This window comes from Lissotriton vulgaris, chromosome 12 (genome assembly GCF_964263255.1).
Source record: "Lissotriton vulgaris chromosome 12, aLisVul1.2, whole genome shotgun sequence".
Taxonomy (NCBI): Eukaryota; Metazoa; Chordata; class Amphibia; order Caudata; family Salamandridae; genus Lissotriton; species Lissotriton vulgaris.
This window is the reverse complement of record NC_141700.1, coordinates 620,828,910-620,853,436: the sequence shown is the minus strand read 5'-3', so window position 1 is coordinate 620,853,436 and position 24,527 is coordinate 620,828,910. Positions and strand designations below refer to the sequence as shown.

At 46.9% G+C, this 24,527-nt stretch overlaps 1 protein-coding gene across 2 annotated transcripts in view; it reads right to left on the bottom strand.

The window, feature by feature from the left end:
• NQO1 (NAD(P)H quinone dehydrogenase 1) overlaps window positions 1-24,527 on the bottom strand; it is a 221,302-nt gene that overhangs the window by 30,099 nt on the left and 166,676 nt on the right. The window contains exon 1 of one of the 2 annotated variants that reach the window (XM_086945624.1): window positions 3,993-4,286. The exons of the other annotated variant lie outside the window; for it this stretch is intronic. Within the exon in view, the coding sequence (XP_086801750.1) occupies window positions 3,993-3,999 (7 nt within the window). The 5' untranslated portion in view covers window positions 4,000-4,286. Of the gene's footprint in view, window positions 1-3,992; window positions 4,287-24,527 lie in introns of those variants that run through there. 2 annotated transcript variants of the gene reach the window in all.

Genomic DNA, 24,527 nt, shown 5'->3' with positions numbered 1-24,527 from the left:
ATTCACAGCGTCGTTTTTTTACACGTTTACTTTATTGGTTTATGTCAAGATGATTTGCGAGAGCGTATGAGCAAGTGACACGGAGCACCTTTGAGCACTGATAATAAATGCGGGGTCATACTTTATTATTATGAAGTGGTTTTGGGAGAAAGTACGTTTAAGCAATATGGAGTGCACCGATTTTCGCACTAGTGACAAATGCAGGTTACAGTATTTGCATACAGCTTCAGGTCTACCTCAAATAATATTCAGTTCATGCTGGTTACACGAGTTTCTCATTTTGGTTCTTTTGCAAGTTATTCCAAAGGAAGGGCAATCCGTGTCCGAAACGCATTGGGATTAAAATCTCCACAATGAATTATGACGAATTTTGGAACTCTACTAGCAAAGCCTTTACAGGCACTCGAAATTTGAGGACTGGAGAAAATGCATGGTTGAAAAATGTATAAGTTAAGGAATAATTGGATTATAAAAGCAAGACATTCTTTGAACGTCAGTGGACTGTTCAAATATACTTGATAGATGTGCATCCTGGGTTGGGGAACCTGATAAGGCTCCAGCTGTTACATTGTTACTAAACAAATTTAACTACAGGGGTAAACAACATACTCCAAACTCAGCAGGACATCCCACACACAGCATCCAGTTTTCTTTACCCATAAAACGGTTTACTTACCCCCCCCCCCCCAACTTACATACCTTCATCCTCTATACTCATATCCTTATCTCGGATACCCTTAACCGTATTCCATTCAACCCATATACCTCAAATCCTTAACTGTATTTATCACACTCACAACCCCATTTGCCAAGCCCCAACACTATACCAAAAACTTTAATCTTATGCCCGTAACCATATACCCACAATCCATATTCCCAAACTCCTTACACAACTGTTAACTCTTTTCACACTGCCCTTGCTTCAGTAGATAACTTAGTTATTTTTATAACCAAAATTGAGAAGCTTATTTTTTTGGGGGGGGGGGGGGGGGGAGAAAGGAGACTGGTTGCTTTCGGAATTGCATGGCAAAGCAGTCTCATTTTATTTCACAAATTGTGTTTTGAAAGGTAATGTCACTTTTTGCATGATCACCCCCAAAGTTTTGGACTGATACTGCATTTTTTTGGCTCGGTGTCTGTGCATTTTTTTGGCTCGGTGCCTGTGTTCTAACATTACAAAATATATGTTGAATTGGCTATCCACAATTTGCATGAGCTTACTTACATACAATGCCCTAGTATATGGTACCCAGGGCATGTAGGTTACAGTGCCCACATCACTAATTGTGCCACCCTATGTGTGACAAAGTACAAAATGTCTCTTTGCCCGCCACTGCAGCCTGGAAGAGCAGTTTTAAGACTGCTAGATCCCCTTTGCCATTTAAACCAATGGCAAAGCACCCACTTTCCTTAACAAAATATGTGAGTCTCCCCAAAGGAATGCTATTGAGCCCTAAGATAGGGATATATATATATATATATATATATATATATATATATATATATATATATATATATATATATATATATATAGATATATATATCCCTATCACGATTAGGGTCACATACTTTAACATATCACAGAAGCAAAACCCCCAAATTATCTTTTTTGATGGGGAAAAGTTAATATCATCATTGGCTGTTACAGAGTTACCGTCTGACCTCTCAAACAGGCTAACTTCTAAATGAGACTACTAAAACTGGTACCTCAAGGTATCAAATTAATTGATATATGCCAAGATTGCTGTGCTGTTCCTGATGAGGGAGGTAGAAGGTTGATACAGTCTGATGCGAAAGAAATGGTCGGGTAACGGATGGTTAACCCTGGGGATCCATTTTGTTGGATTTAATGCCCTCACACACCCTTTCAGGTGTCATGCTTCATCATTTGGGCATGATGGATCTGCAACAGTCGATAATATCGAAGGTAGGCATTTACACCCTACCACGTCGAATCGTTCGTTCTAGTGGCGCATTTAGGATAAATGTGTAATTTTTTCAAAATGCCCATTAAGGATTACGAAGTTTTTACTTTTTTTGCGCTTGTTGTCTAGTTAAATATACTTTGATTTGGGAATTTTCCACTGCGTCTTTAAAGAAGCTGGTTTGTTTTGTACCGGTGCCTCTGACCCGCCAGGTTTTCCCGACAACCCGAACTATGTAGAGGAGAGCAATTTGCATTCAGTGCTTGTTTTGGTAACCAAGCTGCTCCCCAAACCCTCTTCCCTGCTCGTAGAAAGACACGATACAAGACGGGAGCACTCTCTCAAATGCCTGCCTTCTCCATTCCGTGACTTAGCTAATGCTAATGCCAGACAAATTACAGATATGAAATAAAGGCTCTGTCGGGTTCTTCCTTTTAAAATCGATGTTCGGTTATAAAATTGATAGCCTTCATTAGCTAATCCAAGGTAAACGTGTTTGAACGAGGTATGCTGAACACCTGTGTGTTCAGAGATTCACCACTGCAGTTCTCGATTAACCGTGTGTTATGGCTACTTCTCGACGCACATTTCACAATAATCATAAGAGATTATTGGAACAAAATCGGACCCAGACCATCCGACGATCTCTCCATTCACCCTTTACAGGGGGACCATCCATTTCGGATTAGTCCGAAAAGGACTGCCCCGCAACTTCCAGTTTGGCAAGTCTGTAAACTCAAAACAGACACGCCTGTGGGGTAAACACCTTAGCGGACTGTGGAAAAGGGGCCATGACAGGCGATTAAAGCCGTTAGCATAGCGAAAGCCATGAACTGTTATCTCCCACACCTTTTCACCTATCATCACAATCATTAATCACACTCTAGGTTTGCCTCAGTGGCTCTGAATAATATATAGTGTAAGAGAACCGGGGCGGGAGTCAACCGGACACATTAACTATAGAATGATTCATGGCAGCTGTACACTGGAACCTGCTCACAGTCCCTCCCGTAGTTCACCTTCGCAAACAGAACAAAGAAAAAACAAACAATTCCAGCACAAGAGGCATGCAGCCATTCCTCCCAAGGCAGCACACACCCAGCCCCCATCACCAACCAACCCATGGACAGGAATCATACTGACAACACCCGCCCTGGTGCACTTTAACATTTCCCATCAAGTATTACACACTTTTATAAACACTCCAACCTCTCAATGCACGAGACTATCACGGGCTCCAGTGCAGGAGGAATCCTCTTACATACATGAAAGGGCGTGTAGAGCACCAGGGCACACAGCCTGAACGACCAGACCCTCTCAAATAATGTGATGAATTGCCACCTTTCTCACATGCAGGGCCGATCGTGGGCGAGCTGGGCCCAGGACCGGGGCGCCAATACTCCGAGGGGTGCACCCGGGAGCTGCATGACTTAATGTCATGCAAACAGCAGTAGCGTGTCCATCCCACTTGGTCTCAATAGGGTCCTGTCTAAGACTTTGCAATTAGCCTTCCTTTAACGCATTGTTAGCACCTCATCAACCCCATGTCCTCCCTCCAAGCGCCCTCACATCTCAAGGTCACCCGCCCCCACAACAAACATTGTCACTGTCCCGGTCAATCCAATTCAGGGCCGGCCCTGTGAGTTACATGGCAAGCTAGAGACTACCAACCACAGCCTCACCTTCCCGCACATCTCCAGCAGCCAGAAGCAACGGCCGCCGCCCCCACAACAAACACACCGAATTGTATTTCCGCCCAGGGCGCTGTCCCGGTCAATCCGATTTAGGAACGGCTACCAACTAGGACCCCTTCATGCCAGAACAACCCCACACCCCCTTGAAATATGAAGATAGGTGGTGGCTCTGCACCGGTCTAACGAGGGCATGTGTTTTTGCCGCCCGGTTCTTCATGAAAAGTCGCAGCAGCGAGACAAAATTCGGTCCCCATCGCCTAGTCCCACCAGATTTAAGAGGCTCCGCCATTGAATCACTTTATCATAGAAACAGTTGCTACTGTTTAAACTGCGAACATACCGCCCCCTGCTGGCTGGCGAGAACCTCGCTTACCTGCCATGACGATTCCGTTAGCGATATAATTAAGTCTCAGCAAGGGCTCCGAAGTTGCGGTTCTTGCGATTCTCAAGTTTTCCTCAGCTGTCCGTGATTGGCTGCTGTCCAGCAGCAACTTGTCCTTCAGTGGCCTATGAGGGGGCTGTGAATCTTTGTTTCTCCAGTGGCTGGAGGCTCCTGGGACAATCAAGCTGCTCTCCCTGCAGCCAAGGGCGAGTGAACAGAACGGAATATCTGTGCACCGTCATTTATATGGAGGGCGGTGGAGAGGCAGACTGCCCCGCCCACCTCGAAAGCCGGAGAGCCTGCCTCGGACTTTCTTGCTTTCTTGCTGCCCGTCACAATGGGGGGGGGGAGGCGGGGGGCGTTCAGATGATTGGTTTCTGTTTGCAAATAAGAAAACAAATACGGCATCACGATAGCTGCGTTGTTGAAAGATAAATGCATGCCTAAGAGCGGCAAAAGTGGCACTGGAAGCAAATGTTTAGTGTTTTCTAGGCGTTTTTTTATTTATTTGTCTGAGGAGGCGCAATGGGAGTGGCAAAGGGAGAGTAGTACTACAAAATGACAGGGGACGGGGAAGGTCAAGTTACTGAAGCGTACGCACATTGCTATTCACAATCCACTTCTGAAGCTACTATAGCCTTAAAGGTGACAACACAGTAGTACAATTTCTCCAGCCGGCCTTGGAGTGAGTCCAGTACCTCGCATGGACAATTCATTTTCTTTAATATTAAAAAAAATGATAATTATTAAATCATGTTGTATTATTTTAACATGTAATAATACACTTCAATTGAGATAAACATTACATCAAACTGTTCAACGTTTTAAAAATAATAATACATTAATTCAACAACCTTTAATCCAATTTGATTCATGCTAAATAAAAAAAAGTTACTGTAGATTAGTTTTTTTTAATTATTCTGTTAAAATGACGATTTATAAGTTAATAAAATATATTTTAATTATTTAACACGTTATTTAATAAATGTATGTTCTGTAACCTTTTATTAAATGAGTTCTAGGTTAATAATACATATTTGGAATAGCCCGTCTTTCTGGTCCCCAGCTTCGTGGCCGTCCGAGTTAGGATCACTCCCCACACCTGCCTTGAAAGTAAAAAATCTGGGGGTAATACTAGGCAGGGACCTAAAATAAAAAGATCCAGTGAATAAAGTCAACTCATCCTCTTTTCATGCTCTCAGTGATTAAGAAGATTGAAAAATTCTTACCCGTTGATCTCCTAAAAACAGTAGTCATTGCACTTGTGCTAGGAAGACTGGACTACTGTAACAGTCTTTATCTAGAATTACCCAAGGGTTCGTTACGAAAATTACAAACTCTCTAGAATGCCGATGTTCAATTCTTCTTGAAAATCTCAAAATTCCAGTTGGCAAAAACAGCCATCAGCCAACTTCACTGGCTCCCAGTCAGGGAGCGCACTAGCTTCAAGGCTTGTGTCTGGACTATAAGATCCTTTAAGGTTAGGGTCCATTCCACTTAAAGAAAACCATAGATGGTACACCCCCGGTAGGACCTTGTGCTCCAGCTCTGCTTTGAAACACTTCACCTGGGGCGGCTGAAGCTTTTTCAGGTCCACGACCCTACATTGGAACCGTCTGCCCTACAAACTGAAAGCTGCACCATCACTCTCTGTTTTTAGGAAATCCCTAAAAACATGGCTGTTCATGCAGCTACATTAGAAAATATCATTACTGAGTTTCATTGTCCTTATGTTTTGCATAGCGCCACGCCACCTCCGGGCAATTGTTGCGCTTAACAAGACTAATCATTAATTTGTTCATTCATTCATCATAGAAAATGCACAAGCACATACCCATGGCTTTCTTCTGATAGAACATGGAACTATTCTGTTACACACCCACTTTTTACAAAATCAAACACTAGTTGTTGTAATTGAGTGGCAGTATTTACATCTATGTGTCAGCGATAGATCCATTCCTTTATCTTCCTGTTTGTGAATAACATGACATTGCTGATCCTCCCTGGCTGAAAGATTGGCTTTTCTTAGTGGTGGGGAATAATCCTCTCCTTTCAAAACCCTGCCTTTCTATTGGAATTACACCATTTGCACTCCTGTGTGACATTCTATACAACCCTCACTCACAGTTACATATCATCACAGTGTGCTATAGTGTATCTACTCTGCTACTTAATTTTCATGGTCCTTCCAGGTAGGAATGTGCTTGGTTTTATCCTTTGGCCTTGTGGTGCCGATTTACACATTTTTGTTGCATGCTCTTCCTTTTTATACCTGTGGGGTCTTAACCTACCGAATAAGTGAGTTCTGTGGGTATTCTAGATTTCTGGAATTCTGGTCTTAGGAGTGTGAGGTTGCTGCATGCAGGTGTCAGGACCTTAAGTGGCATAGCAGCACACAGCTAGTGGGGTGGGTTATCTCATAGGTATCCACTACCCAGGGGAGAGAAGTCTGAATGGTGTAAGGTGTGTATTGCTTAGCTTCAAAAGTGGTGTGGTGAAAGTGACTGACTGGTACAGGTGGACACATAGGAGTATCTGATTACTTCCTGAGTCAGAATGCTATGGTGGTAATGAGTAAGTCTAAAGGTAGTTGAGTTAGGTAAGCCCAGGGGTGCAGCCTGCGGTAGCAAGGAAGGTGTGTAGTACCCCGCAGGGTGTAACACTGGAGAAGGGCTTGTTCTGAGAATCCCTCAGGAGGGACCATGACCGGAGAAGGATATTTGGAGAAAGGGAGTTGGAAAACTAGGTATATTCTGAGCTGATGGTAGTTGAAACCTTGGGGTAACTTTATACCCCCAAACCATCCCAAAGCATGCAATTACTACGACGGCCACATAGTTCAGTGTGACAGAAAGAGAAAAAAGTATGTCAGAGAAGCAGATCCTTTTGACTGTTGGTAAAATTACAGAAGGGGATCAACCATATGCATATCATCTCTTGTTCTGTTTCAAAAGGAACAGTTCAGCCCAAAATGCTACGGCACGTCCCCTCTGAATGGGAAGACAAATAATATCAGGAAGGGTTTTGGTCTCATTAGTGAGGTACATCTTGAGGTGCTGTGGCACAGCGAGCAAGACATACCCATCCTTTATAAATTTGTTAGCCCAGATGCAAACCTCTGTGACACTCCACAACAAATAATGAGATTCTGTAAGTTAACACAGGTGCCCAGCATAGGATGACCAGTGCAGGCAATGATTGTGGTGCTAACAGTGCACTGAAATGGCAGCTGGTAAGATGTTGCTGCATGATAGCTGGATACCCTTTCCAAATGTGGAATGTGAGTTCCAGTTTTTTTTAAACTGGATGAGTGTGTGTGACTTTTTCCTTGGCACTGCTAGCTTGAACAATTACATCCAGTCAGGGCGAACTCATAGTAAGTAAAACAGAATGAGGAGCTGCTATGAATGTTTGCCAAGAGTTACCGACTTCCAGCAGGAACACAATAGTTATTCCCCTCCCAAAGACGGCTACGCAAGGGGCTCCCCCCTCGGCATATCACCCGTTGTCCATCTTGCATATGGATTTTAAGATCTTAAGTAAGATATTAGCCATGCACCTTCAACCGCACATGCAAACGTTAGTTAATCCTGGCCAATGTTGTTTTATCCCACAACGTAACACCTCCCTTAAGTGCTTCTTCTCAGTACTGCTTGCTTCCTGGCAGGTGGAGAAGCTGTGGCAGGCCTGATGTCTGTGGACCTGGAAAAGGCGTTAGACAGTATCAGCTGAGCCTATATGGATGCAGTTATGAACCGAAAGCAGTTGGGGGCCTCGTGGGTGGCATGGGACCGGCTACTGTACACCAACCCTACTACCCGGGCTTCTGTCTGGATGAGTTTAACTTGAAGGATGTAGTCTCACTCAATAGTGAACGGCCATAAGGTAATCCGCTGTATGTGGTGAGAAGAAAGCTGAGAAGCATGTTCATCCAACTTGTGTCTGATATGGAAGGGTATTCAGTGATGACATAGTGCTCTTAGGTGCCTGTGGAGGGAGATTGGAGGTTCGCTGGATGTGATTTTAGACAATCCTTACTTTTAAATAGGTGGTGAAGCCCTCAGGGTCACTGGTGCGAACTGATTGATGTGCAGGGACTCTGCTTTGTTGCATCTGATTAGTGTGTCTGTGTCAGTGACCCTGACATAGAACTTGGGTGTCTGCCTCGGGTTTGTGTGGGGTTTGCAGGTCCCTGTCAGTTCAACACCTCTGTGAGTGCAGATGCAAATGTTTGTTTTTCTTAATAAGAGGCCGAGGTGCATTACCTGTTGTTTGTTCATGACGTTCAATGACACTCCTGTGTTGATGAGAGTTCTAATCCTCTGTTGTTGAACCATCATGCAGTATTTGGTTTTAGACCTCTTTGTATTCAATGTCCCATCTACAAAGATGAGAAATATTTCTTCTGCATCATCATCATTATTTGGTCTAGGGATGATTGTGCCAGGACATCGTCACCTTCTTTGACAATCTCCTGGAAGGTGCGGAATGACAACATCCCATCTGGGCAGGTTATGTGTTTAGGCATTCTTTTCCAAAATGATCCGTCTTCCCACATGCAGAGCATTTATGTTCATTGTTATGGTATGCATCTCTATCACCTCTTTGTTGTGGTTTGATTTCTGTTTCTTGCAATATCCATTCTTGGTTCGCCACTTGGTCTTTGTTGCACAATGTTGGTGGCATGTTGAATGAAAGTCCCCCATCAGTTCAGTTTTAATAGTCAGCTGGATTAGCACAGGTTCCATCTTCATGGTACATGCACAGAGGAGCGACCTCTGACCCTGTACACCAGGTAAGTCGCCCCCCTCAGCCGCCACACTGTCCCCTTGTGCCTCTGCCCGCTGCTGCCCGCTGTGTCCTCGCCTGGCTGTCCCTGACTGCTGCCGCTCTTCTCTCCTCGGCCTCTCACTGCCTTCTCCTCTCCATTTGTGCCGACAGTTTTTTCCTTTTTCTCGTCATTTTTTTCCCTTGCCACTGATTCTGCCCATTCTGCTCCTCTTTCCACTGTCGCCTGTGCCCTCCACCCCTGCCCCCCACCCGCTCCCCTTACTTCGCGCTTCCCGCCGCTGCCTCCCTGCGGCCCCACCCCCTGGTGCCCCATTCGCCACCCCGCTCCCACCTCCCAGCTGCTCCTCCCTCCCATAACCACTCATATGGAGGCCGCGCAGCGGACGCGCGCAGCGGGCGCACCAAAGGCAAGCCTGTCTGCGCCTGTCCACGCCTGGACCGCGCCCAGCGCCAGAGCCCCTGGACCCCAAAGCCGCCACAACACCAGACTTCACTATGACTCCAGCACCTTCCACTCACTCAACCCCGGACAAGATCACCCCTGCTACCGGGCCACCCCGGAGCGCACCCAAGGGCCCTTCACCTGCCGGAGCTGCAGCTTCACCAGCATCCAGCCCGCCAAACCATCAACCAGAGAACCCAACCACCTCCGATGCATCCTCCCCAACACCCGCTCCGCTCGCAAGCACGCCATCAAACTCTGGGACCTCCTAGACTCAACCACCCCGACGTCGCCTTCCTGACGGAGACCTGGCTGAACACCACCTTGCCACCAGACATCGCCATAGCCATACCAGAGGGCTACAAGATCTCCCGCAGACACCGCACCAACGGAGAGAGAGGGGGAATCACCATCATCCACAAGGACACCCTCAGAGTCTCGACAAACAGCGACAACACCCTCACCACCGCCGAGCACATGCACTTCAGATCCACACCGACCCCAACACCACCCTCAGAGGAACACTCGTCTACAGACCACCCGGACCCCGACCACAGTTCAGTGACCTCATCAGCACCCATGCCCTCGCCTCCTCGGACTACATCCTCCTCGGGGACCTGAATTTCCACCTCGAGAACAACAACAACGCCAACTCCACCGCCCTGATCACCAACCTCGCCAACCTCGGACTCAAACAACTCATGACGACACCCACCCACGCCGCCGGACACACCCTGGACCCCATCTTCTCCACAAGTCCCCACGTCTCCTTCAACTGCACCACTGAACCCCACTGGACAGACCACAGATGCGTCCACTTCACCTTCAGTAAACCCACCTCACACCACCGCAGCCAACAGATGCCACGCCGCTGCTGGGACAAGGTCACAGAGGATCAACTGACCACCATCCTCTCCCTGGGACCACCTGCCGACCACACTGACCCCGACACCACCGCCATCAACCTCAAACAGTGGATCAAAGACTGCGCCAACACCCTCGCCCCACTCAAGACCTCGGCCACCAACCACACCAACAAGAAAGCCGCATGGTTCACCGACGACCTCCGGACCTCCAAGCGCACCTGTCGGAAGCTGGAGAAGAGCTGGCTCCATGACCGAACACCGGACAGATACACAGCCCACAAGAACGCCACCTGCAGACATCACCAACTCATCAGGACCGCCTTCAAAGACCGCCTAGACAGCAACGCACATAACAGCAAAGAGATCTTCAACATCGTGAAAGAACTCTCCAACCCCAGCTCCAACACCAACGACATCCCACCATCACAAGACCTGTGCGACTCATTGGCCACCTTCTTTCACCGCAAAGATCACCGACATCCACGACAGCTTCAACACCGCCACCCCCACATCCACACCGAAACCACCACCCCTGCGACCACCACCCACACCAGTCGCCTGACTGCCTGGTCCAACGTCAGCGACGAAGACACCGTCAAGACCATGAACTCCATCCACTCTGGATCCCCATCCGACCCATGCCCTCACCACGTTTTCAACAAAGCCAGCACAGCCATCGCACCTCACCTCCGGAAAACAATCAACATCTCCTTCGAGACCTGGACCTTCCCGGAGAGCTGGAAGCACGCCAAGATCAACTCCCTACTGAAGAAACCCAAGACGGACCTCAAGAAATTCCGGCCCATCTCCCTGCTCCCTTTCCCAGGAAAATTCACTGAGAAGATTGTCAACAGACAGCTGACCCGCTACCTCGAAGACAACAACATCCTGGAGCCAACCCAGTCTGGCTTCTGTAGCAACCACAGCACCGAGACCACCCTCATCGCCGGCACCAACGACATCAGGATCCTTATGGACCAAGGAGAAACAGCCGCCCTAATCCTTCTGGACCTATTAGCAGCCTTTGACACAGTCTGCCACCACACCCTAACAGCACGCCTCCATGATGCCGGAATCCAAGAGAAGGCCCTGACCTGGACCACATCCTTCCTCTCCTGCAGAACCCAAAGCGTCCGCCTCCCACCCTTCCGCTCCAAGACCACCGAGATTATCTGCGGCGTTCCACAAGGATCATCCCTCAGCCTGACGCTGTTCAACATCTACACGACACCACTCGCCCACGCCGCCAGACAACATAGCCCCAACATCATCTCCTACACCGACGACACCTAGCTGATCATCTCCCTCACCGAAGACCCCCACACCACCAAAGCCAACCTCCACAGAGGAATGAAGGCCGTCGCCGAATGGATGAAGGACAGCAGGCTGAAGCTGAATTCAGACAAGATGGAGGTCCTCATCCTCGGCCCCAACCCCTCAGCGTGGGACGACTCCTGGTGGCCAACATCGCTGGGAACAGCCCCAGAACCCACGGACCACGCCGCAACCTGGGGGTCATCCTCGACTCCGCCCTCTCCATGACCAAGCAGGTCAACGCCGTCTCTGCTTCCTGCTTCAACACCCTTCGAATGCTCCGTAGGATCTTCAAATGGATCCCCTCCGACAGAAGAAAAACCGTCACCCAGGCCCTCGTCACCAGCAGACTGGACTACGGGAACGCCCTTTACGCAGGAACTACAACCAAGCTCCTGAGGCGGTTACAACGCATCCAGTACGCCTCAGCGCGACTGATCCTTTACGTTCCCCGACGCAGCCACATCACACCCCACCTGAGAGGCCTGCATTGGCTCCCCGTCAACAAGAGGATCACCTTCAAACTCCTCATCCACGCACACAAAGCCCTACACAACACCGGACCAGCATACCTCAATAACCGACTCAGCTTCTACACCCCCACCTGCAGCGTCCGCTCTGCCAACTCGCCCCGCCACAGTTCCACCCATCCGGAAAACCACCGTCAGCGGCAGATCCTTCTCCTACCTCGCCGCCAAGACCTGGAACACTCTCCCTACCAGCCTACGTCAGACCCAAGACCTGCTGGCCTTCAGAAGACGTCTCAAGACCTGGCTCTTCGATCAGTAGCAGCCCCCCTTCCCCACCCCACAGCGCCTTCAGACCCTCACGGGTATGTAGCGCACTTTACATATGATATGATTGATTGATTGCTTGTGCGATCTGCTGAGGTTGATCATGGGCTCAAGATTCCTTCTTGGTCTTTTAATACCAGCCTTTGGAGAACACATGACCTGTCTTTTTGAATAATCAATAGCCTCAGTTCCTTGTCAGGATCGTCATTGGTCCATGTGCTGAAAAGTTCCTGCAACCGTGCATAAATATTGTCCAGTGTTTCACTGCCATATACTGTGCTTGTCGCATTACTGAGAATTCATGCCATGGTTTGACTGTGCATTGAAATGTTCATCCAAGGCAGCAAGCCCTTTATCAAAGTCCTAACTCGTCTAAAGAAAAGTCTGAAAGGGCTTGTAAATCTCACCCCCCATATTACAAAATCTAGAAGCAACAACCACCTCTTTACCCCAGATCATTCTCCCTTATGTCTTCCAAGCACACATTTAGATGACCCAGCCATGCTCTTCATTGATGTGTATCAGTCGTGTGCCCCACTATCTAACCGAGGAGTAACAGGACTGGTGCTGGTCACTAAAATAGACACCATGGCCTGGCAGTATGAGATAGTGCATCATCCGCCACAAATATATGCTTTTTCCTTCTTCTTCTCTAAAAGTACGTTTATTCCTTTGTCCCTTCCTTTATCAGCTTCTTGTTTCGTTTGTTGTTTAGGACACACCAAGCCATCCTGAGCCCACGCGGCTCCTGCAGCCACGTAGGACCGACCCACTCATCGCTAAAAATGTATGTGGATTCTTCTGATGTTCACTCACAGATATTGCCTGTAGTCAGTCATAGGGGGCTGCAGAGGTACACACAATGAGAATGATCATACTTGTCTCTCATGCTGACCCACCTTCTGTGAGCGACTGCTTCAGTTTATTGTTCCCACAAGCCACATCCAGCTGTAGTACAATCTTACAACGAGCTGGCACACAGTTCTTCCATCAGCCGCTTGCGCCCATCATTAAAAACATAACAAAATCACCAGGCACAGCATAGAAGTACTGGAAAGAGTCAGTTTCCTAACAGGAATGCTGGTCCTTTGTTAAACTTAGGCGAAGGCAGATGGCATAATCTAGCATACTCACCTCAACCCTAAATCTCTGTTTTAGAGTTTTCTCATTGTGAATCAGACAAAACTGGGCGTGCTGATTCCAAATCCATTTGTTAGGTTTCAGAAGGTTTTTCTGAAGAATGTATCGTAAGACTGCGGATGATATTTGGAGTCTCCCAGGCCAGGTAGGTGAGCAGCTCATCTCAGAAGGAAGAACAGGCAATCTTTATAGGACTGCATGTATGTGCGCGTTTACTTGTAGGAGTGAAGGCTTAGTAACATCTGCCCTGATGTAGGTTCCCCTTCCAGCCTCTAAAAGGGCTATCTGCATTATGTCGTGTGTAACACGCGTGTGGAACATGATATTTTTCTTTTTTTGTAAAGATCGCAGAGAAGCAGCGGTGTTACATATTATGAGTTCTGCAAATATACTACCAGTCTCTCATCTTAAAGCAAGTGTATTCTGTTAGGCTCTAGGTTCATAGTGTAGATCACACTTGTGTGTGCACTGGTTTTAAGGGTTTTCCAATTGCCTTCACTAATGAGTAGGACTTACTGGAGAAAAAAATCGTAAGTACAACTCACACGTACATTGAAGCGAGAATTCAGCTCAGTGTGTCTAATGGTTCTCTGACTTGGATCATTTTGGAGATATTTTACACTTGTAATGTTCATCCTGTTTCTTGCTCCAATTTTGTTGTGGATTTTTTGTGCAAAGCTATAAATTGAAGGATTCTAGAGAAAATCCCAGTTTTACATTTTTTTATTGCATACCTTATCTTTGAAAATCTGGTTTCACCCTTATTTGTATGTCTTCGTAGCTAGACTATGTCCAGTATTGACTGGGTTCCTTGGTATGGGCATTTTCACTAATGTCGTCACACAAACCAGGCGTCGACATTTGCCGGGCACGTGTCCTACGGACGTGCAAACAGCACTGGCGTAACAAAACTTGAGGGGCCCCACCTGCAAGGCACGCAGAGGGGACCCGTCCGGACTCAATCATGAGCTCTCCAGCCGGAGTAATGTGCTGAGGGGTCCCCCTGGAGCTTGGGTCCCCCCGCACGGCAAGGGCTGTGGGGGGCCTGTGTTACGCCACTGGCAAACAGACAGCTAAAGGAAGGACAAGGGCAGAGTAGGGTCAGGTACCGAACGGGCCAGAGATACATCATTCAGAAATCTCCTGTCCTTAATGCCCCTGTCGACTGTTTTTCCATATAGCTATGCTGAAGCGTACCCTCTTCTTGTCATACTCCAGCCTAAAGTTCAACACTGCTGGGTGAGTTACTACAATAAAACCGATCTATTCTGACTTTCGGTTCTTGCATTTCCCAATGTCTTTGCTTATTTAATTTTATACTCTTACTAGCTTACCCGTCGCGCGTTACTACGATCTCAGAACAAAGGAAATTTGAGGAAACTTGTTATGATAACATTCAATTTACATTGTGTCATTTTTATTGAAACTTATTCATTTTAATATGGAAAACATTTTAAAGTGTTGTTTTAATACTGTTTATTTATTCGAGTGCTTGTGGATACACAGTATTTTTTGTTTTTCCGTCTGGTGCGTACACGAATAAATCAGAAGGTTTTCTGACGCGTGAGCTGGCCACATACAGTTGTCCATATGAGAAGCACGGATTCTCCAAATCTAGTCCACACACTTGCAGCGATTGTCCTTGTGCTTTGTTGATGGTCATTGCAAAAGCGAGTCGCACCAGAAACTGTAAACGTTCAGTATTGGAAAGATTATGAGGGCCCTGGGGGTCGGGGGGCGATATTTAACAACATTTTTTTTTGTTGCCAGAAACCTTTGCTGGAGTGTACTCAACAACTTCCCAAAGTTTCATGCCGATCGGATGAATGGTGTAGTAATGCATAAAGGACAAACAGACAGACATACTTTCTTTTTTTATATATATCGATAGATCGGAGTCGATTGCTAGAGGACGCAGAGGTCTGTTGCCTGCCATCACGGGACACCGAACACCCTTTTCATAAACGGAGTAGCTGGGGCTAACCATCACCGGGCGTGCTGAACTACAGTCGGACTGCGAGTCCCAGGAGCCCCGGCGTTCTTGGAGCCGCACCTGGGGCTCTTCTGGCTGACCACACATCCCGCCCCCTGGGTGCCACGCCTCCTTTCCACCAATAACAGAGGGGTATAGGCCGCGCATCGCGGGACGCGTGCGGGCCAAAGCGCGGGGCGAAGACTGGGCAAAGATCGGGCCGTTTGAGGCCGTTCGAGGACGGCAGAGACCGGACCGGGCCCCCCCCTCTTCGCGCCCACTCTCTCTGCCTGCGTACTGGCATTAGGATTTACCCAGATTGCACAAATGATTGCCTCTCACACCTATATTTTGAACCACATTTGCGGAAAAATTGAGCACACCAATAGTCGTGCTCAACAAGGTATTTTTATTTATACCGAACCAATCTGGGAATTAATCAAGTTTAAGCATGTTTTCACACATAAAGACACATAGATACAAAAATTATTTACAATTTGAATATGAAATACATTCAGGAAAAAAGAGGGATATACTCCTGGTTCTAATAAGCAAAAACCATTTGTAAGAAAAAATAAGTGATTATTCAAAGACACGACAAAACCATTATGAACATGTGTAACATACAGTGAAACATTTCGGACTGTGAATAATGATGAAAGCAAGCATAGTAATGAAGAAAAAAAGGGGGGGAAGAGTAAGAAAGAAACAAAGTAAATTTGTGACTTTTTGCAGTAGCAGGATAACTACTGCCTTGAATTGACTCAAAACAACTCCTTTCTAACTGGCCGACGCGTTTCGATTCCAGTTCAAAAATTTCTGGAATCTCATCAGGGCACAGGTAAAGTTCTGTCTGTCAAGAGAGAACGGAATTGAATTAAAAATCAGAATTATATGAGTTCTTTCTCCCACTAAAAGTGACGCTCAGCAAGGAACCTACCAGAGTGTAGGAATTGAAGAAATGCACATAAATTCTCAGTGTGCAACGTGAAGCTTTTAAAACAGGGGATCAGATGAGGGTCACCTACAAATATGAACATTATGTGGTCAGACTAATATTTATTGTCCAAACACAATCAAGAATTGAAATGAAAACAAAAAGGACGTACCGTCCGAGGCGAATATACAAATTCCGCCAGCCGGCGCTATGTCACCGTTTGTAAATCAATGAAGGGGAAGGCTGGACCAGGGCTCTTGTTCGCGCTGAGAGAAAGAAGCGGGGCCACAGGTCAGAGTTTTAAGTAAATATTTGTGTGAAGTACTAACTGCGATTAGATGGGAAACAGAACGTACCTTACTATCAGCAAACAACCGGGCTAAGCGCTCCGTAAATAATTGTCAAGGGAGTCCCGTCATGACTTCTAATTGGAAGAGACATCCGCTGTGAAAAGGAGGCGGAAAAAGCATGAGACCGCGTCCTTGAATAATAATGAATCTAAGAGAAGCGCTGGGGAGCATTGCCTACCTGTGTTCAGTTAGTGTCAGCCTTCTGGCGTTCTGGCGATCTCTGTCGAATCCAAGATGGGCGCCAGGTGTGTTTACCTGTATATGAGTCACAGGTAAAAAAAGGGGCATCATGGGATATGTAGTTTCCAGCCCAACATGTGTGTTGAACAGTGAAATACATATTAAAAGAATGACATTTTTATGATTAGGTGACCGATACATGTACAGCTTTGGAAAATTTAGAAAATTTAGAAGAGGAGGAAAGAGACAAACAGAGCCTCCCGGATGGGAGCGGTCTGCCGCAGCATTGAGTTGGAATATCTAGACTCTTGAGATTTCCGATAAAGTGTTAAGACCGTTTTGCGCACTCTTGAATTTTAGGATGAGATATGCTTCTTTCTGGAGGAGCATTCTGTCGATATCCACGTTTCGATTGGAAGATCGAAATGTGTACAAGACCGTCCACTTAAAGTCATTGACGTCGTGTTTCTCATTTAGAAAATGATCCACCATTGGGGCATTTGCGGTTTTATTCTTAAGCCTTGATCTGTGCTGGCAAATCCGAGTGTTGACTTGTTGTGTCGTCTTACCGATATAGATTTTGGCACAGGGACATTGGACTGCATAAACCACATTCTTGGTTTTGCAATTAGAGAATTCGGTCTGGAATCTCAAACCGATCACAGGCCACCACAAATGTGGCACCTGTGTAGTATGCCCCAACACCATTGAAGGGGATGAGTTCACGCATGAGGGGACAAGATGGAACCATAGAGAATTCTCTAATTGCAAAACCAAGAATGTGGTTTATGCAGTCCAATGTCCCTGTGCCAAAATCTATATCGGTAAGACGACACAACAAGTCAACACTCGGATTTGCCAGCACAGATCAAGGCTTAAGAATAAAACCGCAAATGCCCCAATGGTGGATCATTTTCTAAATGAGAAACACGACGTCAATGACTTTAAGTGGACGGTCTTGTACACATTTCGATCTTCCAATCGAAACGTGGATATCGACAGAATGCTCCTCCAGAAAGAAGCATATCTCATCCTAAAATTCAAGAGTGCGCAAAACGGTCTTAACACTTTATCGGAAATCTCAAGAGTCTAGATATTCCAACTCAATGCTGCGGCAGACCGCTCCCATCCGGGAGGCTCTGTTTGTCTCTTTCCTCCTCTTCTAAATTTTCTAAATTTTCCAAAGCTGTACATGTATCGGTCACCTAATCATAAAAATGTCATTCTTTTAATATGTATTTCACTGTTCAACACACATGTTGGGCTGGAAACTACATATCCCATGATGCCCCTTTTTTTTACCTGTGACTCATATACAGGTAAACACACCTGGCGCCCATCTTGGATTCGACAGAGATCGCCAGAACGCCAGAAGGCTGACACTAACTGAACACAGGTAGGCAATGCTCCCCAGCGCTTCTCTTAGATTCATTATTATTCAAGGACGCGGTCTCATGCTTTTTCCGCCTCCTTTTCACAGCGGATGTCTCTTCCAATTAGAAGTCATGACGGGACTCCCTTGACAATTATTTACGGAGCGCTTAGCCCGGTTGTTTGCTGATAGTAAGGTACGTTCTGTTTCCCATCTAATCGCAGTTAGTACTTCACACAAATATTTACTTAAAACTCTGACCTGTGGCCCCGCTTCTTTCTCTCAGCGCGAACAAGAGCCCTGGTCCAGCCTTCCCCTTCATTGATTTACAAACGGTGACATAGCGCCGGCTGGCGGAATTTGTATATTCGCCTCGGACGGTACGTCCTTTTTGTTTTCATTTCAATTCTTGATTGTGTTTGGACAATAAATATTAGTCTGACCACATAATGTTCATATTTGTAGGTGACCCTCATCTGATCCCCTGTTTTAAAAGCTTCACGTTGCACACTGAGAATTTATGTGCATTTCTTCAATTCCTACACTCTGGTAGGTTCCTTGCTGAGCGTCACTTTTAGTGGGAGAAAGAACTCATATAATTCTGATTTTTAATTCAATTCCGTTCTCTCTTGACAGACAGAACTTTACCTGTGCCCTGATGAGATTCCAGAAATTTTTGAACTGGAATCGAAACGCGTCGGCCAGTTAGAAAGGAGTTGTTTTGAGTCAATTCAAGGCAGTAGTTATCCTGCTACTGCAAAAAGTCACAAATTTACTTTGTTTCTTTCTTACTCTTCCCCCCCTTTTTTTCTTCATTACTATGCTTGCTTTCATCATTATTCACAGTCCGAAATGTTTCACTGTATGTTACACATGTTCATAATGGTTTTGTCGTGTCTTTGAATAATCACTTATTTTTTCTTACAAATGGTTTTTGCTTATTAGAACCAGGAGTATATCCCTCTTTTTTCCTGAATGTATTTCATATTCAAATTGTAAATAATTTTTGTATCTATGTGTCTTTATGTGTGAAAACATGCTTAAACTTGATTAATTCCCAGATTGGTTCGGTATAAATAAAAATACCTTGTTGAGCACGACTATTGGTGTGCTCAATTTTTCCGCAAATGTGGTTCAAAATATAGGTGTGAGAGGCAATCTTTTGGTGTTCAGAATATAATAGGGTCCAGCCTCTTCACCTGTCCATAAGAGCCTGGCTCCTCTCTTTTCCCTCAGATTGCACAAATAGCCGCTCCATAATGAGTAAAATGGACACCAGGAGCAAAACAAACTTGGCTGCGGTTGGACCCGTCACGGCTGGAACCGCCCAAGGTAAAATTGACAATTACTTCCTTAAGTCGGGATCTCTCTTGATCGACGATATTACTGTTCTAGAAAGACGCATTTCCCAGGAAATCGAGTGGGTCAGGAGGTCATCCATGGGTATATTAGCGTTAGCCAAGACCCCTGAGGGAAGGTTGGATGCGAATGGAACACTGGCTGGGGCTTGTGGGGGCGATCAGCCACCCGCTAACTTGGATCTCTTCGAGGAAACCTTGAGTGACCTCGAAGACATGAGCCTACTGAACCTTCCACTGACCCAAACCGCACAGCCCTCAAACCCTATTACGGAGGAACCCCCCCCACAACCCCTAATCTTACCCAGGGAGGAACCCCCGCTGGTAACGCACACCCTTGATACAGAAGATTCACAAAGCAGAGCTAGGGGAGTAAGGGAAGGGGCTATACAAAAAAGGAAGATGGGGGGACCATGCAACAAAGAAAGGAAGGCCAAAATACCGAGATTAGGCACCACACAAGATAAGGGCAGCCCCAATAATACTAGAGTGGAGACCTCTATATTAGACAGAACAGAACCTCCTTCACTAGTTAAAGCTTCCACCGAACCTCCACCTCTCACAATGGATGACACCTTGGAGGCAGTTGGAGAGGACATCACACTTGCAGATATAGGCAACTTGTTCAGGTCGTTGCTCAGCCCCATAGAAGCTCGTCTGATCAGGATAGAAGCAAGGCTGACCAACTTTGAGAAATCTACCACTCAGTTTGTGGATAGTTGGAAAGCCGAGAACAACCGCCCTACAGTAACCGCAGATCCAAAGCCTAAGAAGGGTGTGGAGTCTCAGAACCTGATTAAGAAAAAGGGGATAGAAACCTCGAAATCCCAAGCAAAAATCTGCTACCCAGCAGGTGGCTAGTGCAAAAGCCAGTAATCCTCCCCAATGCCCACAGCCACTAGCAACATCCACGGATGCTACACACTCACAGTTATTAGCCACTCCACTACCTAAACCTTCACAAACTAATTCCCAAAACCCCAATAGTACATTGCAGAAGACCCAAAAAACTGTAACAGTAAATCTTCCACCAGAAGTAGCTGCATACACTGTAATTTTGGCTGGGGTACCGGAACTAAAACCAGCGACCATTGAAACAGGGGCCTTGTTAAAAAACAAGGTCATAAACTGGCTATCTACATTTAGGCCGCTCCCTAGAGGCATGACTAGCGACATTCGCATGGTGAGAAGAGTCTCATGGGTAGGGAAGAGGCCCAAAACAATTAGCGGCGACTGCATACTGGTTAGTTTCAAAGAACCAGGAACAGTCTCCTATATTTGTGGTTGCTTTCCGGATGATGAGGGGAATAATATCCAGCCGCTCCCCCTCTCATTCTTCTATCCCTCAAACACACACATAGTTAATGAACAGAGATGGGGATGCCCCCAGGATCTATTGGGAATCTGGGGGGACAATCAAGGAGGGAGGAGGGACCCATACCACCAAAGGCGAATGGCATCGAGGCATGCTTTGACACACAATGAGGCTGAGGGCTGGGAAACTGTCACCAGAAGAAGGCTGGGAATGGGTGGACGAGAGCAAGGAGCACCCTGGCCCCCTAGATACTATCAGCCCCCATATCTCCCAACTTTCAACCGCTTTGATTGCCTTGAAATGGTGGACTGACAGTACGAGTCGAAAGGTAGGGCATATTCCCATTTTCACGGGCATGCCGCACCCAATAATATCGGGGGCGGCGGGGACAAGCTGTGTGCTATACTATGCAATACTAACCAAGGGGAAGAGCAGGCTGCCCGCACAAATCTAGGAGATCCCCCAAAGAGAGCAGAAAGGGTACCAGAACCAGTGGATGACCATAGGGGACAAGGGCCCATACGGGGGACATCCCCAAAAGACCATAACACCTTAACGATAAACCCAGGTATACTGGAGTGCAGCCAGCATGCCACCCAAACAAGAGAGTATCACACGCTAAAGCTGCTGTCATGGAATGTAGCCGGATTGGCCAATAAAATAGACTCCCAATCGTGGGATGACCTAATCGATTCCAAAAGTGTATGTCTCTTTCAAGAGACTTGGGCAAGGGAGGAGCACACTTTCCGGGGCTTTGAGATATTTACGATACCAGCAAAATGGGGAGGGAGGGGTCATCCATCGGGAGGACTTGCAATCTCGGTGGCATCCCACTTGGGCTGTCTAGCCACATGCCAAGATGTGGATTCAGAAGACATATTGGCCGTCCTCCTTGAATGGCCTAGATCGTTCAAACTACTTATAATAAATGTCTATTCCAGACCACTCCCTATATCCAGTGTCTCAAAAACCATAGAAGAATTGTCCTCTTTCCTGGAGGCCATTCCCGGTGGTACACCATATGTAGTGGGGGGGGATTTTAACTCGCATTTCGAGCCATTACCGGGTCTACTTGATGGACCCTCCCTAGAGGAGGATTCAAGTTGGCAGGTTCCTCCCTCAGAGGCCCCCCCTCCGAGAGCATGGACACCACTAGCCGTGCAGATAAATACACTCACCCTCACCCATGGCCTCAGGGCTTGTAATGGCCGTGTCAAATCTGACATCCCGAGTAAATGTACATACAACAAAACAGGGAGAGAATCAAGATTAGATTATCTCCTGGTACAGTTATTTGCTTGGAAACGGGTTATAGACTTTAGAGTGATACCCAGAGGAGACAGCGACCATAACGCTCTGGAACTGGAATATGTCATCCCTCGTATTGAGGACAGGGTACAGGACGAACATAGGCCCAGGGCAGGACATCTCCTACAAAACAATAGAAAGAGAATAAGATGGGAGAAGCTGTCCACTAGAGACGATAAGCTAGCTATCCTCTACGCTAGGATCACACCGATTCTAGCAGAGGCATTCGCCTCGTGGGCGCCATTGAGTACTCAGGAAAATAGAGAGCACCTCCGGAGTTTACATGAACAATTAACTAAAACTTTAGAGACGGATCTGTTCAGTAGTGGACCCTCTAGGACCAGGGGAACATACAAAGATACCTGGTTTAACATTTCATGCCGAAACGCCAAACGCAACCTTGTGCTTACAGTTAAAGCGGGAGGATCGCGGGAGGAGATTTGTGCTAGAAGGAGGGCGTACAAGACACTCGTGGCAAACGCCAAGGTAGAGTGGGATCTCCAACACTGGGAGAACCTCTCTCAGCTACTAGCAATCAGGGACTCCCGCAAATTTTGGCGTGTAGTTAATCATGGCTCTGAAAATCTCCCATCGGCAATCGAACCAAACATTGCCCCAAGTGTGTGGCAAAACCACTACCACTCTTTATACGCCCCAGAGGCTGAACTGTTGGAATCCTCACCCCAAATTATGCAAAGTAATCAGGCACCAGAGCCTTTCACTGAAAAAGAGGTAAGGGTGGCGATTGCAGGGTTATCCTCTGGTAAGGCACCGGGGCTGGATGGGGTGCCGGGAGATTTATTTAAACAGGAACCAGGCATCTGGGCGCCCTACCTTCTGTTGATATTCAATGCAGTTCTTGAGGGGATGGAATTTCCTGATACTTGGCTGGGGGCTGAGGTGGTCCCGATATTTAAAAAGGGATCTCCCCTGCTTCCAGCCAACTATCGCCCAATAAGTCTCATTGATGTATCACAGAAGTTATTTGGCAGGCTAATACTCAATAGGCTACAGACCTGGCTGGATGAGACAGACACCCTTAGTCCACTTCAAGCAGGATTCAGAAGAGGAGTCTCCACAGTCGATCAAATATTTAGACTAAACATTATTTATTGGAAGACAGCACTGACCGAGGGCGGCACTCTGTACGCGGTCTTCGTGGACCTACGTGCTGCATTCAATTTGGTTCCCAGGGCAAAACTGTGGGAGGTAATGGCCGAGCTGGGCGTCCCGGGAGATATCCTTGAAACCCTAATCAGACTCCACAAAGATAATTACGCACGAGTTAGATGCGGGAAAGGTGGCAAGCTGACCGATAGGTTCCTCGTTCGCAGAGGGGTACGGCAGGGTTGTGTGCTAGCCCCGACCCTGTTTTGCCTCTTTGTGAACGGGGTGATAGAACATCTGAGGAGGATTACCAATATCGATGCACCAAAACTGAACGGCAGCAGGGTGCCCGCAATCATGTTTGCGAATGACACCCTGCTGCTGTCCAAATCACCTATGGGGCTACAGAGGGTCCTTGACGGCTTCCTAGGCTTTTGTAATGAAAGGGGGCTTGAAATCAACCCTGCAAAGACAAAATATATGATTCTTAACCCTAAGGCCAACAATCGCCCAAATCCCCACCTGGGCACAACATGTCTGGAAAGGGTGCATACAATAGAATATCTCGGGATAACCCTAAACCAGAATTTAACATGGTCGGCCCACATAACAAAAGCTAGCATGAAATTAGCGCAGAGGGCGGGAGGCATCACGAGAATTGCTAGGAAATCCCCACTTCGCCCGTTGGCACCTGCCATCCATATCTATAAAGCTCAGGCCCGGGGGGAATCATCTATGGAAGCGAGCTGTGGGGTCACACCTCGACACACACTATTCAAACCATAGAAAACAAATTCATCAGACAGCTGGTTGCCCTCCCCCCAAGTACTCCACTTCTCCCATTAAGACTAGACCTGGACCTGAGACATATTTCGGAAGAACTGGGCCTCAAACCCCTGACCTACTGGCGTCGCATGTGGAGTAGCCAGGACCTTGTCAACTACAGAGCGGAGCTCCAGGAATTTCTTATGTTACCTAATGCCACTAAAATTCCTTGGCTAAAGTACATAAGGAGAATGTGTGTGACTCTTGAAGTGCCTGACTTATGGTCGGATCCGGAAAGTGCGTGCACAAGGATCTCCAGAAAAGCATTGTCCACTTTGTTTTATAACTACATGCTCCAAAAAACACTGGATACCACCCGGGAAGGGTCCCTAACTGATCTCTTCATTAAAATCAAAGACTCATTAAGTCATGAATCTGTTTTGGATGGCATGACACCGGTGTTCACAAGGAAGATTTTCCTGCAATGGAGGTATGGGTCTCTCCCCCTAAGGTCT